The 22,428-nt window shown below is 38.3% G+C and overlaps 1 protein-coding gene across 2 annotated transcripts; it reads left to right on the top strand.

Moving 5' to 3' along the window:
- The first annotated feature begins 10,738 nt into the window (after window positions 1-10,738).
- On the top strand, window positions 10,739-19,188 carry LOC108707757 (involucrin-like). 2 transcript variants are annotated; one of them, XM_041581200.1, is made up of 13 exons: window positions 10,739-10,797; window positions 12,234-12,287; window positions 13,014-13,115; window positions 13,463-13,555; window positions 14,242-14,334; window positions 14,798-14,890; window positions 15,869-15,961; window positions 16,389-16,481; window positions 16,835-16,927; window positions 17,310-17,405; window positions 17,748-17,921; window positions 18,629-18,695; window positions 18,921-19,188. In XM_041581200.1, exons 1-13 carry the CDS (start codon window positions 10,756-10,758, stop codon window positions 18,932-18,934), a joined length of 1,107 nt encoding a protein of 368 aa, XP_041437134.1. In that variant the 5' UTR covers window positions 10,739-10,755; the 3' UTR covers window positions 18,935-19,188. The 2 variants fall into 2 exon arrangements, with proteins under 2 accessions (XP_041437134.1, XP_041437133.1); XM_041581199.1 differs by having other exon boundaries at window positions 18,629-19,188.
- Window positions 19,189-22,428: the final 3,240 nt, after the last annotated feature.

Below are 22,428 nucleotides of genomic sequence, written 5' to 3' on the forward strand. Positions count from 1 at the left end.
TAAGCCGAGTTTTTCAGCAGCCAAAATAAGCTGAAAAAGTCTACCTCGGCTTATACTAGAGTCATTACGGTACCTAGTTGATCAACGCGACGCTCCCCCGGCAGCTCGCACACTTCCTGATTATGCGCATCTCCTAGCACAGCAGCCTCCTATAGCACCGCCCTCTACTCGAAGAGCCGCTCCTTAGCGACCCGTGATTGACTGCCTACGACGACGTCTGTCATCACTCAGTCCCGCCGTCAGCCGCACGTCAGGGAAGGGCGGATCGCTTAGCTTGTTCGATTGCGATCGCTTAGCTTGTTCGATTGGCTCGTACCCCTGCAGGGCAAATAATAACAGCAAGCCCCATCATGTTGCTGTGCAGTGTCAATGCAGCTGCAAGGAACACTTTATGCTGCGCAATGAGGGAGCTGCCTTATTAAAAAGGGAATGACAGGCAACAAAAGTGTTTCTACTAAGGAACGTATAAGCCAATGATTTTCTGCTGGATTCATTGCAGTCATCTCCTGGAAAGCCTACACCGTGCCCTCACCTCCCTCCCTTTCCTCTACTGCATGGATGTAAGTTATTCACCTACTGTATTCTCCCTTGCTGTGAACTGCTGGAGCAGGCATCCTCACCCTATGGCCTATATGTACTACAACTCCCAGCACTGTGTAATCTGTCTGTGCCACTGCTTTGGCCTCAGTCTTTTGGGCTGTGTGTAGAATAAAGTGCATGGAATTGCTATTTAAATATAAATCGAGAGGACTGCTTGTTTTTCCATATGTAGCATGGGAGGAAAATTACCAGTAGCTGCTGCATTTCTCACCCCAGGCTTATACAAGAGTCAATAAGTTTTCCCAGTTTTTGTAGGTAAAATTAGGTACCTCGGCTTATACTCGGGTCGGCTTATACATGAGTATATACGGTAATATAGTGACATAGAAGATGAGGCTGAAAATAAATACATGCCCATTCAGTTCAGTCTTTTGCCCACTTAAATAAAACCTGCCCTTGTTTCCTCTAAAAAGATCATCACTTTGACTAATGCAACCTGACATTAGCAAGTCTCCATCTTACACTCTGGGCTTCATCATCTCCAATCCTGGCAAAAAAGAACATTTCAGGCAGAAATGCGCAAAAACAGCCAAGCTTTCCCCATGGCAAATATTAACACGGCTGCTAATTGCTCACTAAGATTAGGTTGTGTTAGAGGAAATCTATTCGACATTATTTTTTAAATTCCATTAGTTCTATTCTGTATTAAACACAGGCTTGATGGATAAAAGGGCTCATTTGTGAAGCCAAATGTAGAGAGCAGAAAATGGCTAAATTTGGCATTTTTATTGTACTTCGCAAATTCACTAAACGCCGAAGCGCCTAATGCTAGAGTCAATTCGCTAGCGTTGGTCATTTTCGTTACTTCGCAAATTCACTAATTCGCTAGTGGCGTAAATTCGCTAGTGTTACTTCGCACCCTTACGCCTGGCGAATTTTCGCAACGGATGTAACTACGCAAATTCACTAACGCGTAGATAGGGATTGCTTCAAAAAAAGTTCACATTTTTTCTAAGTCCCAAAAAACGCTGGCGTTTTTTCTATATTATGGGTGATAGGCTGAAAAAGATTGAAAATTGTTTTGGGGCTCCCCTCCCTCCCCCTACATTTCCTAACTCATGGCACCTTGACTATATAGTGGGCACATGTGTAGGGCAAAAAAAAAATTTTATTTGATGTTTTGAAGGTTTCCCAGGCATTTGTAGTGATTGTACTATTCCTCCATTGAAATTTAAATTTGGCGACGTATGCAAATTAACCATCGCTAGCGTAACTTCGCTTCACTTAGCGAATCAATGCTAGCGCAACTTCGCAACCTTACACTACCCATGAGCGCTACCCAGTGAATTTGCGGAGCGCTGGCGAAACTACGCCTGGCGAAGTGCGGTGAAGTTACGCCTGGCGCAACTACGAATCTTAGTGAATTTGCCCCTCTGTGTTTGTCTGTCTGCCAAATGGAGTCACAGCCTTTTGACCCAGTGCTGACTGGGTTGGTTTAAACACGGGATAAAAGAGAAGTGGTCACCCCTCTACCTGCCCCCCACCCACTTCATTCAGATGCACAAGGAATGGAGCAGTAAGACATGCAGCCCACATAGGGGTAGGGTTGCCACCTGCCTGGGTTTCACCTGGATAGCCCAGTTTTTGGTAAATTATTAAATGTGGACAGGACACTGAAGTAAATGACATGGCAAACAGTCCTTTCCTTGACATCACCCACCCAGCTCCCTGACATCACTGGCCCACCCCCTGCCCATTTTGGCAAGAAAAAACGGTGGCAACCCTACATAGGGGCCCTGTCCTTACTGTCTACCCTAAGACAGTGCTGTGCATCCAGATGCTGCTTTCTATTCTGAGCTCCTGAATGTTGTACATTATATTTTGGACTTCTATAGCACTAAGTTGGGCACTCTTTACCCCCCCCAGAGTCAAGAATGACCTCTATTGTGTGATTTAAAATGATTTTTCATGTTAACCCAAATATACTAAACTAAGAATTAGACTAGAGAGTCTAAACCTTACCATTTAGGCTTCTGCATCAAACCAAGGCCATCACAGTGATTTAGCAGTGAATATCTGTGCCTTCAAAGCTGCTACCAATAGTTGCTGAGCTTAAGGGCAGACTCCTAATAAACAGTATATACACAATTTCACAATATCCAAAGAATAGAAAAGAACCCCCACTAGAACAGACTAAACTCAGGCAGTCACAAAGTATTATTGACACACTTATTTATAGTTAGTTAATTAGTAAACACTTGAATAAACACCACTAATCAGTGCATGAGGCTGAATATGCCACTTATTAAATTGTTATAAAGTGCTGTGCAATAAGTTATAAAGTGCAGTGCAAAGGATTATTAGTGAGGAGCTTGGAAGGCCAAATTTCTTCTTTCCCACAATAATATTCGGCAATTAATAAAGTGATACCAAAATTGATCACCAATTTCTAAATTACTAGTAATGCTAAAAGAAAATAAGTTGATAGTTATAATTGATTGACTAAAATGAGAATATTGAATACATTAGATTATAAAGTGCTACAGTGCTGAAAGAATTTAGTAATCCTTCCTAATTAATAAGGTTCAATTCGTTAATTAACTAGGCTGCCATTAGATAGGATAAAAACTAAAAATCAATGCTCAAATTCATGAGGAAAGGAGGAAAATGAAAAAAGAGAAGGTGGAGTTGTCCCAAAACTACTACCTAATTTTTTCTATCCCTGGGACACCACAAAGGTGGAGAAGGCAGAGTAACCGGGACTGTGGTCTCGTAATTAACTAAGCCCTAAGCTGATTTGAGAGACTACGATATCCTATAAAACCACAATTCCACGGTCTCCTGGGAGTTTAGTATTGCAGAGAAAGAGAAGGAGTTGAACCGAGCAAAGATTCTTTCCACCACCCTCCGAAAATTGTTTGACCCCAAGTTAAGTATATAGTTTTAAAAGATAACCAGATCTGGAAATGAAACGCCGAGGCGCGTTTCGCTATGTTAGCTTTGTCAAGGCGTACGCGTTTCGCTATGTTAGCTTTGTCAAGGCTTATACTTTGTATTTAAGTATATACACAATATGAAATGCACAATTCATGGCTGGTCATTAGCTACCTTCATAACTAACATCATCTCCTGTGATAGATCTTATCTCACTTCTGCTAATGTTTGTATGATTTCCAATAACCTCTAAGCTTACCTTATCAACCACAGCCCAGAGCACACTGAGCATGGACACTATGGCTGAAAACCATGGCAACCAATCAAATGTATTCTTATATCGCTTTTCCTGCAGCTGGGTAAACAACGTTAATTACTGATTGCTTGATATGAGTTACTGCTCAGGAGCAAATCCCTAATAATACTGGAAAGATGGGAAGATGATGTGGACATCTTTGAAGACATGGAAAATTCTAAAGAGCTGCTAAACCTCTGGGATAGTTCGGTATTTGACAGACATTTCTACCCATATTCTTTAGATTTTACTTTTAATCAAATGAAAAAGAGCATGTATTCTGTGTTATAACTCATGTCAAATGAAATCTCAGTTCATTTTGGCTTCTGAATTGTGTTTATATCCATCATCCAGTTGAGGCCTTGTGCCTTGTTAAGATTTTATAGGGCAAATTTACTAAAGGCTGAAGTGGGCTTTTTTATGCAGGGACATGGCCAATTTACTAGGCGAAGAGGTCAATTCGCTGGCAAAAACGCTCAGCGCTAGAGAAGTTTTGCTCTGTTTTGCCAGGCGAATGATTGTTACTCTGCAAATTCATCAAAATTTGTATTTTCCAATACATTAAGGGGCCGATTCACTAACTTCGAGTGAAGGATTCGAAGTTGAAAAAATTCGAATTTGAAGTTTTTTTTGGGCTACATCGAATGGGCTACTTTGACTACGACTTCGAATCGAAGGATTCGAAGTAAAAATCGTTCGACTATTCGACCATTTGATAGTCGAAGTACTGTCTCTTTAAAAAATACTTCAACCCCCTAGTTCGCCATCTAAAAGCTACCGAAGTCAATGTTAGCCTATGGGGAAGGTCCCCATAGGCTTGGCTAACTTTTTTTGATCGAAGGATATTCCTTCGATCGTTGGATTTAAATCCTTCGAATCGTTCGATTTGAAGAATTTAATCGTTCGATCGAAGGAATAATCCTTCTATATTCAAAGTCGAAGGATTTCAATTCCTAGTCGAATATCGAGGGTTAATTAACCCTCGATATTCGACCCTTAGTGAATCGGCCCCTAACATTTTTACCAAAGTCTGTTTCACCAGGTTATACCTGGCAAATTGATAAAAAGATAAAGCAACAATCTTATGTCAGTGACATTATATCCTGTATGCAAAGAGTCATAAAAATATATAATATATATATATATAAAAAAATTTTTTTTTAGCCATTTGAAGCTCATGCCCCATTTGTTTAGGGTGGGCTCATGTCTAGGACAATAGAGGATCTTTTTTGTCTTTATATTGCTTCCTTGGAAATCTTAATAATAAGTGGCCACTTAGTAAGTATGTTAACAAAGTTTCACTAGGAAGAAAGTAATACTAGTGAAAGTTCGCTTAGAAATGCTGTGCTGACAAATTTTCGCTGGCTAAAATTTGCCATCGTTCATCTGCCAAGATGAAACTGCATTTTGTTAAATAAGCGCATTCGCTGTGAATTAATGTCTGATAAGCGAGAAGTGTGGCGAAACGCTCCAAAGCAAAAATTCGGACCTAAGTCAATTTGCCCGCAAAAAAAGTCTCCCTTTGCACATTTCACCTATACTCTTTTCCATTTCTATTCTTATTCCAAGATATCATTTCTTATTTTTGTATTCTTATTTTGTCTATACAATGCACCAGCACATCACTTATAACAGCACCCTTAGTGCTACTCTAAATAGCATCCATTTATCTTATATTTCTCCTGCAAGGGCTGCCATAATGGTGTCAGTAATCGGTCTCTCCAGTTCCCCAGTCTGATGATGCAGATTGTCAGTGCAGTTAGGATTTTATTGTAGATCGTGTATGTGCAGCTCTTCCTAACATCAGGTTGGGATAGGAAAGTCATAACACAACTCTGAAAATGTGGATTTTTGTTACCATCTACACGTCCGACTGAGTTTGATTTAATACAACTTTATGCTGGAATTATGGGATAAAAACTGCATTGTGGATAAATAATATGCTAATCTGCATCCAAAATTGCACTTCACACACAGCACTTATGATTGTTGGATAATTGATGATCAGATTCAGAACATGTGAATTCGGCACCTGGAGAGTTTTACTGGACAAATACCATTAAAGGCCAGTGTTTACCATAAATTTACCATAAATGTACTTGCCAGTAAATTTGTATTCCTCAGTTATTCTGTCCTGATCCTTAAGTGTAAAATTGGTAATATCTTGAAAACAAAGGAAGGACGTTAACTTCAATTGCACAAGGGCTCAGAAGAGCACTCCCGGCAACTGTTAAATCGGTGCATTGGAGACACTGAAATGGCTTCTGACCACATTTCCTACACCTTTGGTCTTTGGCTGGTGGTCATTCATGAGCAAATTTATATACTATACACTGCTTGTTGTATCTATCAGAATATTCTCAGGAACAAAGTTCCTACCAACTAAATAATATTTTCCTTGCATCCATATTCAAAACTCTATTTCTCATCTGACCTCCTCCTTTCCATCAACCCTCTACTTTAATTTCCTTCTTCAGGCAACTGTCAGATCTGAGCACTCACCACCTCAAAAACACCATCACAGGGCCGGAACTAGGGGTAGGCAGAGTAGGCACGTGCCTAGGGCGCAAAGCTGGAGGGGCGCCAGACACGTACCTGCTCAGTCGCCTACCTCATGTCCGGTCCCGTGTCTACCCGACTGCCGCTTCTATTCAACGTGTCAATGTGTTTCTGCGCATGTGCGCTAGAATGCAGCTTTGCGCATGCGGGCTGGAACGCAGCTTCACGTATGAGTGGTGGGACACAGCGTTGCGCATGTGCGCTGGAGCGCAGTTTTGCGCATGAACTGAGCCGGAGCCCTGGCCAGCCAGGTTGCCTAGGGCACCCGCCCGGGTTGGCCCGGCTCTGCACCATCACACCAGTCATGAACTACTCACTGCAACACTACTCACTACTCACTACACACTACACACTACTCACTTCACACTACTCACTGCCACAAACTTGAACCAGTTACAACTTGCCCGACCTTGATGGAGGCTCCACAGAGGCTGGGCCGTTAGTGGTTCTGGGTCAGCAGGGCCCATGAGAGCCGGGGAATACCAGGTTTTCTCCAGGTGCCCTGTTGGCCCAGTCTGACTTTGAACAGGTATCTAAGTTATAGAATACCTATAAATACCAACATTTGTCTAAAGAGCCAAGAAGGTGGGATACAATATAATATAGAAGTGATTTCAGTCTCACAGTTCTGCATTGTTTATTGCAATCAATAAATAAATTAATATATATAGGTTCTAATGCTCCTATACATGATGCATTCAGCAGTACCACAAACATTTGCATTTACCGCACACTTGCTAGAACAGTTTTCTTGATAATATTTCATATATGTTTTCATTTCTCTGTATTGCTAGGGTAATTTAGTGATGCCATCTTGTTAAACCAACTGTATTTTATTTCTAGGTCACTTATATGTTTTTGACCCATCTGCCTGCCAGAACAAAATGGATGGAGGGGATTCATTCGCTTCTCATAGGTTTGTGGTTCGTCCCACAACTTGCACTTCATTTATACTGACAAGTTATAAAGTGTCTGCCCCTCCACAATGGGACCCTGTACTTCCCACCTGACCCAGGTGATACCTACCCACTGGCGAAAGCAGCTCTGTATTCATGGGGTGGAGCACTGCCCTGTTAAAGGGGTGGTTCACCTTTAAGTTAACTTTTACAATGTTATAGACTAGCCAATTCTAAGCAACTTTTCAATTGGTCTTTATTATTTATTTTTTATAGTTTGGGAATTATTTGCCTCCATCTAAAAAACAAATGCTCTCTAAGGCTTCAAACTTACTATTACTGCTACTTTTATTACTTATTTTTCTATTTAGGCCCATTCTTATTCATATTCCAGTCTCGTATTCAAATCAATGCATGTTGCTAGGATAATTTGACCCTAGCAACCAGATTGCTGAAATTGAAAACTGGAGAGTTGCTGAATAAAAAGCTAAATAACTCAAAAAACACAAATAATAAAAAACAAATGCAAACTGTCTCAGAATATCACTCTCTACATCATACTAAAAGTTTATTTAAAGATGAACAATCCCTTTAACTCTGAAATTCATTTAACTTGCAGGGCTGGGGGAGAGATTAAAAGAAACAAGATGGACTGCATCCCTTGTTTGCCCTTTGCTCTCTATTTCTAATGTGTTATAAATAGGAAAACAATTACGTAAATGTTTTGTAGGTAAATGGCTTAAAACATTCCATTAGCAATTACAATTAGTGGTCATATTTTAAAAAAACTATTGTCTCCTTCAACCAAAAATTGTTGATATAGTTGCCCTTTAAATGTCCATAGGCTATTATATGAGAGAAATGACAGAAGATAATGCTAGAATTAAATCAGTTACTGAACCACAATAAGTAAATGATTACTACTCTGTGTGACATTATTATTGAACTGTGAAAAGTCAAATTGTCGCCAAAAATCTAAATTTTCTACATCAGCAATCTACTATCAATATCAATAATATGTATTTATGTATTTATTTATATAGTACAGGTATGGGACCTGTTATCCAGAATGCTCGGGACCTGAAGTTTTCCGGATAGCGGATCATTAGGTATTTTTTGGATCTTCATACCTTTAGTCTACTAGAAAATCATGTAAACATTAAGTAAACCCAATAGGCTGGTTTTGCTTCCAATAAGGATTAATTATATCTTAGTTTGGATCAAGTAAAAGCTACTGTTGTATTATTACAGAGAAAAAGGAAATTGTTTTTAAAACTTTGGATTATTTAATTATAATGGAGTCTATGAGAGACAGCCTTTCCGTAATTCAGAGCTTTCTGGATAATGGGATTCCGGATAATGGATCCCATACCTGTACCACAATTGTACGCAGTGCTTTACAAGTTATAAAAAGAGATATAGTTTTATTAAGTTATACAGTAAAAATAGATAAATCTATACTCAAGAGTTTAGCGCTTTCAATACGCAGTTGGGATGAGGTCACTGACCCAAAGATTTTACAATCTATTAGATTATTCCAAATACATCATTTTTTTATGATACTAATTCACCAGTGTATTTTATAACTCCTCCCACCAATCATTATCTATAATACTAAGCCACGTTTGTTGACTTGGGTTGCCTAGGTGATGTCATTGTGATGTCATAATGGACAGAGTTAAAGTGTACAGCTGCAGCCCAGATTGGCTCATTCTTGATCAGGCGACTGAGGTGAGTAGATGTCAGGATACTTGGGTGAAAATATTAGCAAAAATAATGTTATTAATACTGTTACTGTGTGGGCTTAGAGACTGCTAGTGATACTGTGAATATTTTAAAATATATTATAATGATTAGAATGAAGTTGATTTTGTTATATTTAGTCCTATATAACCTACATTTCCCACCTTGGGCTGTACATATTATGTCACAATTATGTGAATCTGGCAGTAGTAATATGATCCCAGCCCACACTTGGGCTGCCTTTGTGATGTCACTGTGAATAGTGTGATGTCATAATGGACAGAGTTAAAGTGTACAGCAGCAGCCCAGATTGTCTGATTCTTTTTCAGGCGACTGAGGTGAGTAGAAGTCAGGATACTTGGGTGAAAATATTAGCAAAAATAATCTTTTTAATACTGTTACTTTTTGGGCTTAGAGACTGCTAATGATACTGTGAATATTTTAGAATATGTTATAATGATTAGAATGAAGTTGATTTTGTTGTACTTAGTCCTATATACAATAATTGTGGCATTCCCTATGCTAATGTTGCGCCATCACTATACTAGTTTAAATAGACACTAGTGGAAACTAGTGATAGGCAAATCTGTGCTGAAATTTTCGAATTTCCCGCCAAATTCGTGAAACAGCGAAAAATTTCCCGAAACACATTAAAGTCAATGGGTATCAAAATAATTTTGAAGCGAGCAACAATTTTTATATGTGCGACAATTTTGTCCAAATGCATTAAAATCAATGGGCGTCCAGGTTTTTTGTGGGCGAATTAAAGTCAATGGGCATTTTTTCTTATTGGCGCAGTGAATTTTCACTGCAGTTTTGCAAAAAAATTTGCACATGGTGAAATTTGGAATTTGGCCTATATACAATAATTGAGGCATTCCCTATGCTAATATTATGGCATTCCCTATGCTAATATTATGGCACCATCACTATACTAGTTTAAATAGACAGGAGTGGAAACTAGTGATGGGCAAATCTGTGCCGAAATTTGCAAATTTACAGTGAAATTTCCGAAATGGCAAAAAATTTGCATGGGTATCAAAATAATTTTGATGCACGACAATTTTTATGCGAGCGTCAATTTTGATGCCCATAAAAATATTTTTTCACGTGCTGGATTTTTCACCCGCGAATTGTCGCTTCAGTTTCGGGAATTAATTCGCTTATGGCGAAATGCAGAAATTCCTGAGAATTAGTGTCTGGCGAATTTATTTGTCAATCACTAGTGGAAACTAAAATATATTTAATTGATAGGATTGTTTTACAATCAGAAAGACTTCAGCTAGATCAGTTAATATCACGTACAAGCGGAAGTTGCATTCCTTATACTGATATCAGTGACATACAATAAAGTCTCTGTAGTAAAATATTGGTTGTACAATCATGCCACTGTTACATGTATGTATATGTATTATACCTGCTGCAGTGGAATCATGCAGTGGGGGTTGCTTGGCATATAACCTCTTCTGTCTGCCTACCTCTAATTTTGGTGCACAAAATCCCCCCAACTCATGACCTGATGTCTCGTTATGGGGAATTTAGTGTACAAGTTGCAGGGGAGGTGCAGGTGGAGGCTGAGGTTATAAGTAAGGGTTGGGGAGGCAGGAGTTTATCTTGGGCTCCATCATCTGTGGCTCGGCTCTGCACTGTATATTGGCATATATCCTACTTTAATTTTAGATGCATACTTGTGGTTATACAATACATTTATAGGGATTGTGCAAAGAAGTGATAACAAATGTGATGTTTATTTTTTTGTCTCCATAGAAAGAATTTTCTAAATTCAAAATGTGGAAGAGAATAAAAGCTTGTTTTTCTTGCTGTCGCAAGGTAAGGACTTCATTCTTTGTACTGTACATATTTCATTTGTGAATAGTGATGGGCGAATTTATGCGACAGTCGCGAATTTGCGAAACCGCCGCGAAAATTCGCCGGTGTCAAAAAAAAATGGATGCAGTTTTTTTGGACTCCAGCGCAATTTTGCCAATAAACGGACGCCGGCATCAAAAATGGACGCTGCCGTTTTGCAAATTTTCCGTGGAAAATTTGTGAATTTTTCGGCGAATCAAAATGCCCCAAATTTGCCCATCACTATTTGTGAATATCGAGGGAAATTTACCTCAAATTCTGTTACTAGATGATTTATATATATATATTGGTCAATGTGTGATAGGAATGCACCGAATCCACTATTTTGAATACGTCCGAACCCCCGGCTGAATACTGAACCGAATCCAAACCTTAATTTGCACATGTAAATTAGGTGTGGGAAGGGTAAAATATTTTTTACTTCCTTGTTTTATGACAAAAAGTTCATCCCCGCCCCTAATTTGCATATACAAATTAGGATTCAGTTTTCGTTTGGCCTGGCAGAGAGATTTGGCTGAATCCACAGCTTTTATCGGCCCGTGTATGGGGCCTTAAGGGTCCAGATTCGGTTTGTCTAAGGGGCAGATTTATCAAGGGTTAAATTTCGAAGTAAGGTAGTTTTGTTGAAATTTATCCAAAAAAATTTTTTTTTTTTGGGCGAATAGGTCAGTTTTGAATTAGAAGTACAGTGCATCCGATCGAATTAGATGCAACGTCTTTCCAAAAAAAAACGTTTTCTTTCAAAGTCCATTAATTGACTCCAGATAGGTTCTAGGAGGTCCCCCATAGGCTAAAATGGCAATTTCAGGTCAGGTCAGGTTTTAGATGGTTGAAGTCGAATTTTTAAAGAGAGACAGTACATGATAGATTTCGATATTCAAATCTTTGAATGTTTTTTCAAATTTGGAATTTGGACTATTCCCTAGTCGGAGTGCACAAAAATTAGCTATTTTTTTCATTCAAATTTTGACTTCAACCTTTTATAAATCTGCCCCTAAGTGTCCACCAAATCTGCCCCTAAGTGTCCACTAAATCTGAATCCTAAGAACAAATGCTGGGAAAATGTCATGCCCAGACTGGGAATCTATAGATTCTGCAGTAAGATGCCATAGCAAGTCTTACATTTTTTTAAGAGGGGCCAGTCCACACAGCTACCCCTCCCACCTGCCCCCCAGCTTTCTTCACTCCCTGCCATCTCTCAATTAGGAGAGTTACTGGGGAGGGGAGATTTCCATGTAACTTTAGAGGAAGGAGACCTTGTGATCTGGGCCCGGTTGTTGCCTGGGGAAGCAGAGTCTTCTTACTGTAAAGTAACACAATGGTCAAGATTGATAAGATTAAGTTTACTCCATTCAGAAAATATTAATTCATTGCAACTTTTTTTCATTCTTCAATAGAATAAAAACAAGACAGAATCAAGAAAATCTACAGATCTGAATGAAGTTACTGTGGTAAGTGGAGATGAATTGCCAAACATAAATAGAAATAAAACAATTGTCACAACTATTTGTGCTATTTAAACCATGTTATTTACTCTATATACACTATAGATTTATATGCAGCTTCATTCATTCATTCAACACTTGATAAAGCTGCACCAGATACATTTCCACTTCCTGCTGATCCTATAGAAAACTATAATGAGGTTTTGGTCAATTTATTCTCAAACTGGCCACATTTCCTCATTATTTCTACTTTCCTCTCCTGGCAAGAATAGAATAGCCCCTTAGCCTTTGATCAACACCAGACTTTATCCCTACACACCCTGTGTTTATGTATCCTTATTATTATAGTATTATTATTAACATGTATTTATAAAATGCAATATATTCTGCAAGATTCTATAATAAATGGTTGTATACTTTAATCATACAAGAAAAGATAAAATACAACTGTTAACTAACACAAGAGGTAAAGAGGGGCCTCACTAGTTGGCCCAGTGCTACAATTTCAAACAACTGTTTTAATGGCAGCAAATTAAAATCAGCAAAGAATTTTATTATATAAAATAACAACACATTTATGATAAAATTTCCATTCAATTGTCACATAGAGATACAAAATATTCATTTTATCAGCTTCTCCAGGGAGCTGAATATATGTGATAGAACATGTTTTTAATTACACTTGTAAGCACTGCACCTAAATTGTTCACACATTGTCTCTCTATTTTACAGGAAATAGTGGAAACTGGTACTAACATCAACCAGGAAGAAAGATCACCGGTAGAAGACCTGAGCAATACTATCAGCCAGGTGGAGCTGGAGGAGAGTGAAAAGGTTTGAGCTTAACTTTCCAGTATAACTTTTAATCATCTAAACTTTCTTTGGCCCCAAAATAGGCCCCCTATCCAATCAAATCACACAAACGCCTCTGTAGGCCCCTGTTCCCCCATACCTAAATTCCAAATGCACAGGCGCTCAAAATGAAAGCATAATTGTATCCATAGCTACTGTCATGTCCAATTGCAGCAAATGCAACTTAAAGTGCACCAACTCAGCATCACATTGAGCTACATAATATTAATTTAAACAACTTCTGAATGGATGTGATAAACAATATATTTAAGGATAGTTTTAAGCACTTTACCTCGACAGATGGTTCACAAATTGTTTCTATTTACCAGGAGTCATCATTGGAAACTGGCAGCGACATTAGCCAGAAAGAATGCCCAGAAGAAGACCATCTGGGCATTGACCTCAACCAGCAGGAGGTTGAGGTGAGTATCAAGAGTTGAGCTGATATAACTTTAAACCATTTTAAACTTATTTTGGCCCCAACACAGACACCTATAAAATCAAATCAGACAGACTACTCTGTAGGCCCCTGTTCCCCCATAGAAACTGGCAACAACAACTGCCAGGTAAGTATAAGTGAGAGAATAACACAGGCCCCCTATCCAATCAAATTACACAAACATCTCTGTAGGCCCCTGTCCCCCCTCCTATACCTAAATTCCAAATGCACTAGCGCTCAACATAAAATGAAATTGTATCTATAGCTACTGTCATGTCCAATTGCAGCAAATGCAACTTAAAGTGCACCAACTCAGCATCACATTGAGCTACATAATATTAATTTAAACAACTTCTGAATGGATGTGATAAACAATGTATTTAAAGGGATACTGTCATCGGAAAACATGTTTTTTTTTCAAAATGTCACATGACTTGGGGCAGCTGAGAAATTGACAAAATGTCTAGCCCCATGTCAGATTTCCAAATTGAATATAAAAAAATCTGTTTGCTCTTTTGAGGCTTGGATTCAGTGCAGAATTCTGCTGGAGCAGCATTATTAACTGATTCATTTTGAAAAATTTTTTTTTTCCCATGATAGTTTTCCTTTAAGGATAGTTTTAAGCACTTTACCTCAACAGATGGTTCACAAATTGTTTCTATTTATCAGGAGTCATCATTGGAAGCTGGCAGCAACATTAGCCAGAAAGAAAGCCCAGAAGAAGACCATCTGGACATTGACCTCAACCAGCAGGAGGTTGAGGTGAGTATCAAGAGTTGAGCTTATATAACTTTAAACCATTTTAAACTTATTCTGGCCCCAACACACACCCCCCTATCCAATCAAATCACACAGACTACTCTGTAGGCCCCTATTCCCCCATAGAAACTGGCAACAACAACTGCCAGGTAAGTGTAAGTGAGAGAACAACACAGGCCCCCTATCCAATCAAATCACACAAACCTCTCTTTAGGTGTTGTTCCCCCCCTCCGCTACCTAAATTCCAAATGCACAGGCACTCAAACTGAAAGCATAATTGTATCCATAGCTACTGTCATGTCCAATTGCAGCAAATGCAACTTAAAGTGCACCAACTCAGCATCACATTGAGCTACATAATATTAATTTAAACAACTTCCAAATGGATGTGATAATCAATGTCTTTGAGGATAGTTTTAAGCACTTTACCTCAACAGATGGTTCACAAATTGTTTCTATTTACCAGGAGTCGTCATTGGAAACTGGCAGCAACATTAGCCAGAAAGAAAGCCCAGAAGAAGACCATCTGGGCATTGACCTCAACCAGCAGGAGGTTGAGGTGAGTATCAAGAGTTGAGCTTATATAACTTTAAACCATTTTAAACTTATTTTGGCCCCAACACAGACACCTATAAAATCAAATCACACAGACTACTCTGTAGGCCCCTGTTCCCCCATAGAAACTGGCAACAACAACTGCCAGGTAAGTATAAGTGAGAGAATAACACAGGCCCCCTATCCAATCAAATCACACAAACATCTCTGTAGGCCCCTGTCCCCCCTCCCATACCTAAATTCCAAATGCACTAGCGCTCAACATAAAATGAAATTGTATCTATAGCTACTGTCATGTCCAATTGCAGCAAATGCAACTTAAAGTGCACCAACGCAGCATCACATTGAGCTACATAATATTAATTTAAAGGGGACCTGTCACCCTAAGAAATAATTTCAAATTCTTTTCTATCATGTTAGTTGAGCAAAATAAATGTTACTTACACTGTATTTATTATTTAAAATTTGTTTCCTTCTGTCTTAGAATTATACAATCACAGCAAGCAGGCAGCAGCCATTTTGTGGACACGGTTATTAAGGGAAATTGTTTATCACTCCAAAATCTAGTGTATGCACCAGAATGGGAGACCTAATGTCCATTTGCAGTGCCCTACACAATTATAGAGCCTGAGGAGGGAAGGGGGAATGTAAGGAGAGCAGTGACATGTAGGAAGTGCTGAATGGAAAGTGAAAGTAATTAACTGCCCCTCCTCTATGCCACGGGCATAGAGGCGGGGCAGGTAATATTTGATTGACAGTTTAGATATTTAAACACCTTTATAACAGGTATGGATGTTTTAATGAAAAAAATTTTGGGGGTTTCATATTTAATTTGCAAAGGACTTTCATTATGCAGTTTTTATGTGTAGGTGACAGGTCCACTTTAAACGACTTCTGAATAGATGTGATAAACAGTGTATTTAAGGATAGTTTTAAGCACTTTACCTCAACAGATGGTTCACAAATTGTTTCTATTTACCAGGAGTCATCATTGGAAACTGGCAGCGACATCAGCCAGAAAGAAAGCCCAGAAGAAGACCATCTGGGCAGAAACCTCAGCCAGCAAAAGGTTGAGGTGAGTATCAAGAGTTAAGCTTATATAACTTTAAACCCGTTTAAACTTATTTTGGCCCCAACACATAGACTACTCTGTAGGCCCGTGTTCCCCCATAGAAACTGGCAACAACAACTGCCAGGTAAGTATAAGTGAGAGAATAACACAAGCCCCCTATCCAATCAAATCACACAAACATCTCTGTAGGCCCCTTCCCCCTCCCATACCTAAGTTCCAAATGCAGAGGCGCTCAAAATGAAAGCATAATTGTATCCATAGCTACTGTCATGTCAAATTGCAGCAAATGCAACTTAAAGTGCACCAACTCAGCATCACATTGAGCTACGTAATATTAATTTAAACTACTGAATGGATGTGATAATCAATTAAGGATAGTTTTAAGCACTTTACCTCGACAGATGGTTCACAAATTGTTTCTATTTACCAGGAGTCATCATTGGAAACTGGCAGCGATATTAGCCAGAAAGCATGTCCAGAAGAAGACCATCTGGACATAGACCTCAACCAGCAGGAGGTTGAGGTGAGTATCAAGAGTTGAGCTTATATAACTTTAAACCATTTTAAACTTATTTTGGCCCCAACACAGACACCTTTAAAATCAAATCAGACAGACTACTCTGTAGGCCCCTGTTCCCCCTCCCATACCTAAATTCCAAATGCACTAGCGCTCAACATAAAATGAAATTGTATCTATAGCTACTGTCATGTCCAATTGCAGCAAATGCAACTTAAAGGTCACCAACTCAGCATCACATTGAGCTACATAATATTAATTTAAACAACTTCCAAATGGATGTGATAATCAATGTCTTTAACGATAGTTTTAAGCACTTTACCTGAACTGATGGTTCACAAATTGTTTCTATTTACCAGGAGTCATCATTGGAAACTGGCAACAACATTAGCCAGAAAGAAAGCCCAGAAGAAGACCATCTGGGCAGAAACCTCAGCCAGCAAAAGGTTGAGGTGAGTATCAAGAGTTGAGCTTATATAACTTTAAACCCTTTTAAACTTATTTCCATTCCATGGACAATAAATTGGCACAGGCCAAAACAGAGCTGCCCTAATGCTTGCTTTTGGCAAGTGTGATGTGGAGTGAAGCTAGACCACTGATAAAAGCACTCCCTGATTAATCACTAAGGCTCGTGTTTTTGTGCTCCTTAGTGCTTGTGCACTTCTGTTCGGGGGTTTTATAAATAACCCCTAATCACCATATAAATGTAAAGATAAGTGGATAAATACTGTTTTAGCTGTATTTAGAAGTGGTTATTGTTCATTAATAAGTTGGGTATTTTAAATGGTAATTGTATTCATTTTATTTAACTTTGTTTCTTTTGTTTGACTTTAGAATGAAATACAACTCCGCCCCTGCTATACCGGGCGCTCTTTTGGTGCATGCTATTACCAGGCCTCTGTAAGGAGCATGCATCATCAAGAACAATGGGTAAGGAAATGTTTATTTACATAGGTAAACCTCTATGCACCAAATATTCTAACCAAGAGCATTAATACTGGATTGTATGTTACATGGAAATAGGAATAGCCTGGTAAAAAAGACTGCAAGTATTTAATCACAAAACAGCTTAGTTGCAAGTCTAATATGGTATACACCAAGTAGAAGCTAAAACCACACGAGAAAAATGCTAGATTTCAACACATGGCAAATATTTGTTCCTTTTCTGTCTTAAAGGGGTTGTTCACCTTCTAAACACTTTCTTCAGTTTAGTTGTTTTTCAGATTGTTCATCAGAAATAAAGATGGTTCACAAATTGTTTCTATTTACCAGGTGTCACCAACTAAAACTGGCAACTTCATCGACCAGGAATGCCCTGAAGAAGAATTTCTGGGCAGTTACCTCTGTAAGAAAGATTATAAGGACGATTATGAGGATGATTATGATGAAGAGTATGAGGCAGAGTATGGTGACGACTATGATGAAGATCAGGAGGAGAGTTTTGAGGTTTGAGCTTATTTAACTTTAAACAATTTAAAAATTAATTTGGCCCCAACACAGCCCCCCCATTCAATCAAACCACACAGACTACTCTGTAGGCCCCTGTACCCCCATACCCAAATTCAAAATACACAGATGATCAAAATAAAAAAGGTACACCCATATTTACCATCATGTGTAACTGCAGCAGATGCAACTTGGAGTGCCACCATATTTAAGATATAATTATAAAAAAAATGCTAGATCAATGAGGGTTTAAACAGAAAATACATGGCAAAAAATAACAACTAAGCACCATGTTCTTTAGCTCTGTTTGAATATGGGCACAAACACAGTAGTTTGGACAATATCTGTGGCTTTAGCAGATGCAAAAATATTACCAGCATTTCAGAATGCTGGCAATAACCTGATGAATGTGCATCTTTTTCCCCAAAATCAATAAGGGTCTTTTATGTCATGAAAGGCAGGGAGTTGTTGTAAAAGCACTCCCTGTACAATCACTAAGGCTCAAGCTTTTTGTGCTCCTTAGTGCTTGTGTACTTCCATTCGGAGTCTTTATAAATGACCCCTAATCACCATGTAACTGTGAAAAGAAGTGGATAAATACTGTTGTAGCTGTATTTAGAATCAGTAATTGTTCATAACTATGTTGGGTATTTTAAATGTTAATTGTATTTATTTTATTTAACTTTATTTCTTTTGTTTGCCTTTAGAATGAAATGGGTGCTGGCCACAGCCAGTATTCACAGGCCTCTAAAAAGACCTTCCAGCGTCAAAGAGGTAAGGAAAATTGCTCATTTTCATTATAGCTCACTAAATGGAGAGAAACCTACAAAACTGAGATAGAAGAAAATGTTATTATAGATATAGTCAACCTTTAAATTAACAGAAAAAGGCATGTGACTTAAAACATGACATTGATAAAATTATAAATGCAAATGAATTTCAGAATTCTTCTACACAAACCTACTACTATATGTCTAACACTGAACTGTCTTTCCCTAGGCTGGAGGTATTAAAACACTGAGGCTGGAGATATAAAAGAAGAATTCAACCTGTAATAAAAAAACCCTACCAGTTTTTTTATTACAGGTTGAATTCTCCTTTAAAGAACTGAGGCAACCATCGGGGGGAGGGACGGGGGCACAAGGGCCCATTTGTCATCTTTGGGCCCCAATATAACATCATGGTCCCCGATGGTAGCCTACAAGAAAGAAACAGAAGATCACAACATCTATTCTTTTGAAATGATGAATAAACCTTTTATCATTAATTTGTTTTTGTCTGTTTTTTTTTGTTTTCCAAGAAATGGTTTATTGTATACTGACACATGTATACAATGACTGTTCTTAAATGACATTCAATGCTGTATTTCCTTAAAAGAGGGACAATCCTAATATATGGGAGACAGGGCTGATTTTTCTTTGTGGTACAATGTCTACAGCTGTGATGGATTTCACCTCATGACTTTTAGCTTTCTGCTGTAGAAAATAATAAATTCAGTTCAAGTTCCCCTGCACAGTGACCTTTGACAGTGTTGGCGACAAACACAAAAAAGTGTTGGTCACCAACAAAAAAGACATATAGAATAACCTGTATCTACCCGCCATATTTAAATTGACATAAGCGTAAGTATGTTAACAAAGTTTTACTAGGAAGAAAGTAATGTTAGCGAAACTTGCTTAGAAAAATTTGCTAAAGAATTTTCGCCAGCACTCATCTGCCGAGAGAAAAATGAGTTAACATAAATGGCAAAGCGTTCCTAAGTGAAAATTTGCACTTAAGTAAATTTGCCCCAATGTTTTGTCTCGGCAGATGAACGCCAGCAAAAATGTGTCAGTGCAGGCATTTCTAAGCCAATGTTTGCTAGTGTTACTTTCTAGTGAAACTTTGTTAAGATACTTACGCTTTTGTCAATACATATATGGTGGGTGCATATAGTTTATAAGTATGTCTTTATTAGTGACATACTAATTGGTGAAAATGCTGTTTTTACAGTTACAACTTTTAAACATAATCCCATATTAAAATATAAAAGAAACTCCAGCGTTTTGTGTTTCGTTTTATGACTATAACAAAACTTCTCTAGCGAGGACCTTTTTTGCTAGTGAATTGTCCTCCTTGCATCTTAGTAAATTGGCGATGTCCCTGTGAATTGTCATTTTGGCAAATTTTCACTAGCAAAGCCCACTTTGCCCTTTAGTAAATGCCCCTTCACATTTTGTTAATTAAGCATATTTGCTGAGAATAAATGCCTGACAATTTGAGCGAAGTGAGGTGAATCATTCCGAAGCAAAAATTCCGACCTAAGTAAATTTGCCCCTATGTGTTAAGACAATAAGGGAAATGTAAATAAAATGTTGTGGAATCATGGAAACGACATCATGTGGCTTATCACATTATAGTATATCTCTCTCCATCCCTCCAGCCTTTACTCGAATGTAAGCTGTTATAAGTATTAGACTTCCATGTTATTCACCACTAAACCAATAACAAATATACATTACAACAACGTTAACAATTTCTTCCAATCACCCATCATACTGGACCTAAATGAAAGCAGCATTTTGATATTTTGTCAAATGGATTATTTATGTAAGATATAAGTACTACTTAGTCTTCTTATGTTGTCCTTTCTTTGTAAGAATGCCCTAAATACCACTTTGGTTTCCTATGATGTCTATGTATTTTGTTCAGATCAGTGTATTGGAGCTCAAATCCCTCTAGCTAATTCTGTGGTATTGTTCTAGGATATTGTATTGTGTAATTGTTGGTTCCTCTTAAATAAACTCTTATTCACAAAGATATGGTGTATAGATATACAGCTGTATAGACAGGGCACCCCTAGGCTCTCTGCCCTCTATCGCCCCTGCCCTGTCCCCTTCCTTTTGCAAATTTACAGTATTGGTTCCGGAGTACTATGGATTTGTGCAAAGGAAAATTAAAAAACTATTGTATCTCCTGCGAATCCCCAGTGCTTCTGAACCAATGCAGATTTTTTGTGGCCTTTCAACAAATCCAGGCCTGTGTATAGATATGCATTATATCTTTTATTTTTGGTTTTGGGGCCTGCAATTGTGAGGCTTGTAGTTAGTACCAGGAATTAATAGAATGGCTTCAGAATGAGCTATTTATTCTACCTTTGTGTGGGTAGGTGCCTATAAGGTTTAAACCTCATTGATATAGCATTTTTTTTTTATAATTCTAGCTTAAATATGGTGGCACTCCAAAATTCACAAGCATAAAGCTAAATGATCTCAAATGGGCTTATTGATGCCTGGGTGCTTTGCCCAAAGCCCTTTGCATATGAGAACCCATTTCTTAATGGATAGGCCTCAAACAAACAATGTGCATAGATGGGTCATTCATAAAGTCACTTTGGTGGTCTGGGAGCAGCCCCTAGACCCATAAGAAAGAGACATTTATAATATTGATACCAAATAGAATACATTTCAGCCCTAATATACTAATGATAAGGCTTTAGAGTACTGTTATCCACTGTTTTTTCTTAAAAATACTATTAATTTAAGATGACCATACATGCCCAGATTGTAGAGCAATACCATTCACCAGATGGCTTGGCCAAATCTGTGCATACATGACCACCCTAAATCAGTAGTTTCTGTGATCAGTAAGTAAAATCAGTTAATATAACTATTTCAGGCTTCATTGAATGGTCATATTTCTCATAGCTTCTTGTTGGGTGGAGTCTAAGGAGTTATTTGCCATGCTCAATATGCACCCTGTCTAGCTCCTTGGAGGCACCCAAGTGATCCATTATTTAGATCACTCATGAGATGAGGGGACTACTAGCACTTTTACACACAGCTCTAGCTGAAACCATGATCCCTGTTTAGACACAAAGAGGTAAAGGAAACAAAAGACGGTTAAGGAATCAGAAAAACAGTAGAACAGACATTATACAAGTTATGGGGCTTTTATAAACAGAAATCTTTTGTTGTTCTTCAGTATGTATATTAATGAGGTGGACAGGCAGTGTCGGACTGGCCCCCCAAGATATTAGGAAAACTAGCAGTGGGCTTCTTGCTGCTAAACATTTGGCCTATTTCATGGTCATTACCTATTTCTATGAGAACAAAGAGGCTAAATACTGTGTATGGAATATTAGTATGTAAAGAAGAGAGAATAGGGTAATAGAGGTTGAGTGAGGAGAGGAAGAATAATATTACTGAGTTTTCACCTGGTCTAAGGTTTTTGGGTGGGCCCCTGGTGTCCCAGTCCAACACTGGAAAAAGGGCATGCAAAATCAAAACAGTGAATCAAGCCACGTTCTTGAAGGGGAACCTTGGAGGGAGGGGTCTGGTAAGGACCCAGAAAAACACCCACATGGGTTATTATATGTAATGGTAAGGAGGTATTAGTAGTGGCCAAGAATATTTGCTGTTGGGAAATGTATTAAATGATATTTGCCATCAAAGAAACACAATATATGTCATATTCAAAGAAATATTGGATCGATAGATCTCTTAATTCATTTCAGTATATTGCTTTT

Source organism: Xenopus laevis, chromosome 2L, assembly GCF_017654675.1.
Source record: "Xenopus laevis strain J_2021 chromosome 2L, Xenopus_laevis_v10.1, whole genome shotgun sequence".
NCBI classification, from domain to species: Eukaryota; Metazoa; Chordata; class Amphibia; order Anura; family Pipidae; genus Xenopus; species Xenopus laevis.

What these genes read in the sequence shown, in the direction of transcription:
- LOC108707757 (XM_041581199.1), top strand. Translation starts at nt 10,756, where the DNA reads ATGTGGAAGAGAATAAAAGCTTGTTTTTCTTGCTGTCGCAAG. An exon ending in AGCTGGAGGAGAGTGAAAAG is followed by an intron (nt 13,116 to 13,462) that starts GTTTGAGCTTAA and finishes TCTATTTACCAG; the next exon opens with GAGTCATCATTGGAAACTGG. An exon ending in TCAACCAGCAGGAGGTTGAG is followed by an intron (nt 14,335 to 14,797) that starts GTGAGTATCAAG and finishes TCTATTTACCAG; the next exon opens with GAGTCGTCATTGGAAACTGG.